Source organism: Thalassophryne amazonica, chromosome 2 (assembly GCF_902500255.1).
Source record: "Thalassophryne amazonica chromosome 2, fThaAma1.1, whole genome shotgun sequence".
Classification (NCBI taxonomy): domain Eukaryota; kingdom Metazoa; phylum Chordata; class Actinopteri; order Batrachoidiformes; family Batrachoididae; genus Thalassophryne; species Thalassophryne amazonica.
In genome coordinates, this window is record NC_047104.1 from 92,669,309 (window position 1) to 92,677,211 (window position 7,903).

General features: G+C 40.3%; 1 protein-coding gene across 2 annotated transcripts in view; it reads left to right on the top strand.

Moving 5' to 3' along the window:
* kif7 (kinesin family member 7) overlaps nt 1–6,156 on the top strand; it is a 75,069-nt gene extending 68,913 nt beyond the window's left edge. Inside the window, exons 18-20 of one of the 2 annotated variants that reach the window (XM_034189359.1) lie at nt 385–583; nt 4,403–4,564; nt 5,461–6,156. In XM_034189359.1, the coding sequence (XP_034045250.1) occupies nt 385–583; nt 4,403–4,564; nt 5,461–5,855 (756 nt within the window). In that variant the 3' untranslated portion in view covers nt 5,856–6,156. The remainder of the gene's footprint in view (nt 1–384; nt 584–4,402; nt 4,565–5,460) is intronic. The other variant, XM_034189368.1, reaches the window with a different exon arrangement.
* The last annotated feature ends 1,747 nt before the right edge of the window (nt 6,157–7,903 follow it).

Below are 7,903 nucleotides of genomic sequence, written 5' to 3' on the forward strand. Positions count from 1 at the left end.
AGTAGTCACTGGCTATTTTTAGGACATCCATTGCAGGCCCTCACAGGCGGGCTACCTTGTGCCCATGGGCACCGTTTTGGCGAGATCTACTCTAAGGAACAGAATAGTCATCAATGGCTTTAATATGTTTAGCACATTTCTCAACAGTGCAGACAACAATCAGACTAAAGCTACAAAAACACCAGCAATATGCTTCACTTAATTTTTAGTAAGGTGCATGTAAGCTAGCGCAGCACACCCTAAGATATTGCACTGCTGTAGAAAACCGCAGTGAAGTTACAGCAGCATCTCACACAGAAGCATGAATCAGCATTTTATCTGAAAGTTGTTTTTTTTTTTGTTTTTTTTGTCTCGACTGAGAATTAACATGGATACTTTCTTTAGGTGGTGTCTCTCCGTGAGGAGGAGCGTAAACTCCAGCTTGCTCTGGCTGAGCTGGAAATGCAGTTAGAAGAGCAGCACTGTTCAGTGCAGTGGTTGGAACACGCCCTTGATCGCACGCAGCTTGACACAGATCGCCGTCTCACACAACAGCAGAAAGAACATGAAAGGAGCATACAGCTCTTACTACAGCAGTGTCGAGGTATGCATGACACATGAAAGTATAAAAGAAATGTGCTGAACAAGTAATACACAGGCCACAGCAGTCACCAGACGTAAGCAGTGGAACTTAAAGGGCATATTTCACTACACTCAACAATATATTTCAAATAAAATGATGTACCAGGTTATAAATCATTTCTTCCAACTCTTTAACTTCTGCCATCAATGATAAAGCTGTTAAAAAAAAAAAGCTAGAGTGTGGCTGAAAAATGCATGATGAGTTAATAGCCATTTTGACCCACAATCAGTATCTAAAGTCAGGTACCAACTTGTAGCTGCCTGAAAGTCACTCCACCTTTGTCCACCTACACTCCACTCAACATGTGCCACCCCAGTGCACACAGTCAGTCCAGGTTGATTTTTGTCTACAAGTGTAACTTGGGCTTTCAAGCCAAATTCTTGTATTTTACGATCAACATAAGTCCATCTCTGCCTCTGACACCCACGGTGTATTCAGAAAAAAACAAAACATTGCATAAGTCCCAGTAAGACTGAATAATAATGATTATATACCTTGAAAGCAATGTTGCGGTGTTCGCACACAAAGCCATGTCGAACTATTGTTTAGCTGTGTGCCGTTATCATTTGTCCACAGTGTTCTTCCACCAGACTCGTGGACTCCCAGTAGTTTAGCTTAGTTCACGTACACACCGATAACACATGGCTAGACGCCACTCTTTGTTGCGGCTCTTCTGTTAACAGCAATCAGGTTGTCACTCGTTACCACATCTCAGACACTCTATGATAACAGTTGGAGCTTTCTTGGTGAGACTCTGTGATAGCCTGAGCCTAGCACCTTAGCTTAGCATGATGTGACATGGTTAGAAAGGTTTTTACCTGAGGCCATCAAAATATGGCCACCAGATTTTGCGTCTGTGTTAAGCATAAGTCCAGTGCTATTACTGCCAGGGTCTTCAGATTCACAGGGAGCATTCTTGGAACACAGACCTTGGACACGTTCAAAGATGGCGACTCTTGACCTATTTTAAGAGGTCAAAAGGTCACATTCAGTTTCATATTTTTATGCTATGAATCATGCAAATCCATTCTATTTTTTGGGGGGGCAGTGACAGCCAATCAGAGTAGAGAGGCACTGTGATGTCACTATCTGGTCTCTCTCTAGCTCTGTGGCTGCTAATTCAACATGGCAGAATCGCTCCCAAACTGCCACGTTTCTGTGTAAATCTAACATCTTTTTCATATATCATGTAAAAGCTAGCGAGAAACAAACTGTTCTAAAACTGAAAACAGTGTTTTTTGTAACCTGATAACACCTCTGGAGTGATTTACAAGACATCTCGTGGACATCAGCATGCACGTGCATCACAGGCTGTCAAAGGTAGCTTTTTCAAAAGCTCATGCATGCGCACATGTACGCCCTCCTGCAGACACTGTTAAAACATAAAATATTGTTTATGATTGATTTAGTTTATTCTGCAACATGAATATAAACATACAGAGGTGACTGTATCAATGATACACTTATAACATGATAAAGCATAAAAGCTTATGTCCATTGTGGTCCTCATGAAATTATCTTGTGACAAAATAGAGGGGCTTGATTAAACATGTACAAATTGTAAATATGACAGTAGGATCTTAATGATTAATGTAAATAATGTGTGTGTGTGTGTGTGTGTGTGTGTGTGTGTGTGTGTGTGTGTGTGTGTGTGTGTGTGTGTGTGTGTGTGTGTGTGTGTGTGTGTGTGTGTGTGTGTGTGTGTCTATATATATATAGACACACACACAGTAGTGTTCAGAATAATAGTAGTGCTATGTGACTAAAAAGATTAATCCAGGTTTTGAGTATATTTCTTATTGTTACATGGGAAACAAGGTACCACTTTGTCCGTGAGTCATTTAAATACAAAAAAGCTCCACCTAATAAACATCACTAGTGCTGTTGCTGTGTGCTTCCAAAACAGACCTGTCCAGCATTTTGCATTCACCGTCAAAGTCCACAAAAAATACAGATTTTGAACTGCAAAAAATTCTGATTTTCTCATTCGGGTTCAGTAAAATCTCTGAGTGGGGATTACCTCACATGATGTCATTGACGTCTACCTTTCTCACAGGTTCACATTTCTGAGTGTTTATTGGCAGCAGGTGGAATCAGGCTGAATTCCTCGTGTTTATGTCTTAATTTCTCAGGACATATGGCACCAAAAATAAAACACAGTACATTTCATTTACCAGTGATGTGCACTTTAAGCATAATCAAGTCTGAGAGCATGCACTGGTGCTACGCTTTGCTGCATCCACAAAACCTTGAGTCTTGGATGGCAACCACCCAGGCAGACAACAGGTACATTCCCACATCTCTTAAATAACCATCTAGAATGAGGCAAATAAGTATCTGATCCAGTGTAGATCTTGCAAGATTTTTTCCATCTACAAAGAATGGAGAGGTCTGAAATTTTTATCATAGGTACACTTCAACTATGAGCATTAATGTACTTTGCGATCAAATTTGTGTCGGTGAATCGACGTTAACATAACGGATGAAACCTGAAATTGGGGTGTTCCGTGGCAACATCATGAAAGGACTTCCCTCCATTTCACCAGGATTTTGCAGAAATCAACAACCTTAATCCACCTCGTTGTTGTCATTGAGGTGGATTTCTTATTATTTATGGATTCAAAGTAGAAAAAGCATTTAATTTCTGTTTCTCTAGCCAGCGAGCCTGCACTTTCAGCCGGAGACGCCATGTTGTTTACACACTGCTAGTATGTGAAAACTGAGCAGTGATTGGTTCAGACGGATCACGTGGGGTGGATCACAAGGAGGCCCAAATTTATACACCTGCCTAATTTTGTTTCAGTAATGATTGCACACTTTCAGTAAATACTAGAAACTTCATTTCACTTCTCAAATATCACTGTGTTTGTCTGCTATATGACATTTAACTTAAATTTCTTATCCAGACAACCAATGATTTATAAAGGAAAATCATGCAAATTATCAGGGGTGCCCAAACGTTTGCATACAACTCTATATCCAGTTTGTACATTTTAAGAGTTTACATTAATGTAGTTATTCTATCCAGAATAATTTGATTTATAAATCAAAACCATACGTTAAACTTGCTTCCCATTTCAAGACCTCTGCCTCATGGCTGGACCACTGCCAGGCCCTTTCTGCTGGGGGCAGAGTCGAGTTCAGCTCCTTTTAGCTACCTCACTGCTGCAAAACACATAGCAGATAGGAGCAAAAGTGATTATAAATGTTTTTCAGTGTTACTAGCTATGTAAAAAAAAAATAAACGTTAGCAGTCTAAAAGTTATCGGAACTAAATTTATCGGAACATAATTGGTCCAATGATGGTTTTCAAACTTATCTGAAAAGGTAATCCGCTAACAAAAACATTCACTTCGATAAATATCAGTTATCAGATTAGCCGAACAGTGCCCACCACTGGCCATTTACCAGGAGATTATTGAGCACTTCATGCTTCCATCTGCTTGGCACCTGCCCAAAGTGCAAAAACTAATAGAAATGGTTAATTTTTCATGGTATTACTGTATTTGATTGGCCACATAGTGATTCTATGGCAGGTGTGCCCAGTACACTGATCCAGATCAGTCATTTGAGATGTACATGTAGTTGATAGTTGTTTGTTGCATTACCAAGGTTTACATTTAAAATTGAAAAAAGTGAGTCATCTCTACAGACATCTGTGTGAATATTGGTTCAAGTAAATGCAGTGCAGCACTCCTTTTCTAGCATGTGTTTTGGAAGGCAGTGTTTGCTTAATCACCCTCGTATTTACGTACCCTTGCGCATTCGCTTCCTCCTCAGAACAACTGGACGAGGGTCTGGCGGGAAGGCAGTGGCAGTATGAGGGATGGATCCATAACCTCAGCAAAGAACTTAGCTACTATAAGGCAGCTAATCTTGATCTGAGTAACAAGCTTAGGGAGATGTGTGGATCAGTCGGTGCACCGAAGGAGCATGTTAAAGGTAAACCTTTTTATACTAACATAACTTTTGTGTATACATAGGAATCACCCTGTTCGTCTGTCCATGAGTCCTGTAAGCGCAGCTCCTCCTAAAAGCCCCAGTCACATTGGAGGCAGAAAGAGCAGGAATGCCGTCGCAATGAAAATTCCATGTACATTCTGAAACGGTTGAGGTGCATTCCAAAACCTCCGACTGCGTACTGAGTGCAGTCCAAACAGACACATTCGTGCGGTTTGGCCCGAATGTTTAGCTCATGTTCATAACATTCAAGGTGCTGTTGAAGTGGAGAAATATCAAATGGCGTTTGAGGTGCATTCTAACTGCATTCTGACTCCATTCTACATATTCTGACAGCATCCCTACAGCATTCTAAACATTCTGATCACAGTCGAGGGAGAACTCAAATTGGTCAGCCACACCATATCCAGCCAGAATGGTCCTCCTCAACAGCACACTGTAGTACAATTATTAATAGCTACAGATGGAAGATTTTAATCACAACATCTTTACAAATCTTCTGTCCTTATATCAGCAGGAGACACAATATTTTTTTTGAAGAATATATCATATTTTCACATTCTTATGTGTGAGATTGGAGTATTATACGTCCATAATTCCATAATGATCACCATCACAGCTTCCAATCAGATATTTATAATATTGAAAGAAAAAGGTACTCCTATTTGTATGACCTTGCTCTTTCAGCCAAATACTCATTAATGAGTGTTTATAGCAAAACCTCACAACATACACACAGAGTACTGCGACTCCCTGAGGCCAGTGAAGGCACCTTCCAACCAGACTTGGGTTAAATCTGTGTTTTTGTGTGTATATTTGTTGTTGATCATGATGATCGCATTGCATTTTCTCTCTCTTTCTCTCCCTCCCTCCCTCAGTAGCAGTACCTGAGGGCAGACAAGGAGGCGTCGGCAGTATGGATAAGCTGAACCATTGCTCAGAGGATAACCAAGCAGGAAGAGGAGCACTTGGTGCTGAGAAACCTTCCAGATCAAGGGAGGAAATGCGTGAATTTGTGAACGCCCCTCTGCCTTCTACATGGAGGCGCTCTTCTCTGCCCACAGAGGAGCCCACTGTCATGGAGGAGCTTTGGGTCCATGCAGAAGGGGAGGTTCCTGTTAACCGTGTTGTTCAAATGGGGATGGGACCCTGGGGTGGGCCAACATCCCTTCCTGTGGTTAAACCTCGTCAAGAGTGGCGTCGCTCCAGCCTCAACATTGGACCACTTATGTCAAACAGTGCATTAATTGACGTGCGGAGAAATCCTGTCTGAAAGTCATTTTTAAAATCCTGGCTGTTTCTTCCTCTGTGGTTTCAGCTTTGTTTTTGTATAATTTTTGTTGACATTTTGTATTTTTAATACTTGTACATACCGTTTTAACAAGTGCTGTGATTTTTTTTTTAAACAGTATGTTCACTACATTAATTTTATATTTTTAATTGATGCAGTAGTAGATCAGATAAAGCTGTGGAAGTAAGTTGCTTGAATCATTACACTGAATTAAATGTTTTGTTCCACTCTACCCATTTCTACTGTTGACCCTATTTTGCATTAAAATAATTTTTGCATCCTACACTCGCTGTATGCTCATTTCTTTACAACATTGGAGCATTTACTTATGAGGTACTTTATTCCACAGCTTTTCTGTGGTACATTTGTGTGAAAGGATTTGCTGTGTAAATCGAGGTCCACCCACTGAACGAAATACGTATTGGACTTAATCTCTCTGAACCTGATCAGTAATGTCACTTTGCATAATTTATTACCACCCTTGAAAAATGTCAGTTACCTATTTTATAAACACTACCCAATCTAGAACCCATAGGTCCCCATTGGTAATGCTCTAGTAACATCATATTAGTGCTATTTTGTACATTTCCACATTCAGATTTAGGGAAGGGTATTAAAAAAAACAGGCTTTTTTGACACCCTTTGTTTGGTGTACCAAAATAATGGAATGTTACAAAAGGGAGGCGCTAACACACTGCTGTCCATTGATTGGCTCACCTTCCAAAGCGAAAGCTGTAGTCATGTGACTATTCATAATTTGTAATTATAATAATAATTTATTAATTTATATTGCGCCAAATCACGACTAATCGCCTCAAGGCGCTTCACAAGCATTTAAAAGCAGAATAAAATGAAATAAGATTAAAATACAATAAAAAATAAAGTAAAATAAAACGTATAAAAAAAAAAGACAATAAAATACTAATGATAAAACGGAGATGTGTCTTCAACCTGGCTTTAAAAGTCTCCACAGAGTCCGACTCGTATTTGTGCAGGAAGATCATTCCACAGAGCTGGAGTGTGGTGATAAAAAGCTGCTGACCTTTTCTTCACCCTCGGGACACACAATAGTCCTGCACCCTGTGAACACAGAGCCCTTGCCGGCACATAGGACTCAACCAGGCCGGCCAGATAGGGGGGCGCTAGTCCGTGAACAATTTTATAGGCCAATAGTAATACCTTAAAATCCGATCTCAAGGAGACCGGAAGCCAGTGAAGGGATTCCAGAACTGGGGTAATATGATCAAACCTGCTTCGCGTCAAATTTGGCAGCAGCATTTTGAACCAGCTGAAGACCCCTGATACTGGACTGTGGTAAACCAGAAAACAAAGCATTACAATAGTCCAATCTAGAAGAGACAAACACATGAATCAGAGTCTCAGCATCAGCCATAGACAGGATGGGACGAATCTTTGCTATATTTCTTAAAGAAAGCAGGCCTCGTAATGTCCCTAATGTGGAGATCAAAGGACAACGTAGGATCAAAAATTACCCCAAGGTTCCTCACTTTGTCAGTATGATGTATAACACATGAACCTAGGCTAAGCGCCAGCTGATCAAATTGATGCCGATGTCTTGCTGGACCAAGAACCATCATTTCAGTCTTATCAGAGTTCAAAAGTAGAAAGTTGCTAGACATCCAACTTCTCACTGCTGCGAGACAGTCCTGTAAAGCTTTTATGTGGACAGGATTTCCAGCAGCTTTCGGCATATACAACCCCTGGCAAAAATTATGGAATCACCGGCCTCGGAGGATGTTCATTCAGTTGTTTAATTTTGTAGAAAAAAAGCAGATCACAGACATGACACAAAAGTAAAGTCATTTCAAATGGCAACTTTCTGGCTTTAAGAAACACTATAAGAAATCAAGAAAAAAGATTGTGGCAGTCAGTAATGGTTACTTTTTTAGACCAAGCAGAGGAAAAAAAATATGGAATCACTCAATTCTGAGGAAAAAATTATGGAATCACCCTGTAAATTTTCATCCCCAAAACTAACACCTGCATCATATCAGATCTGCTCATTAGTC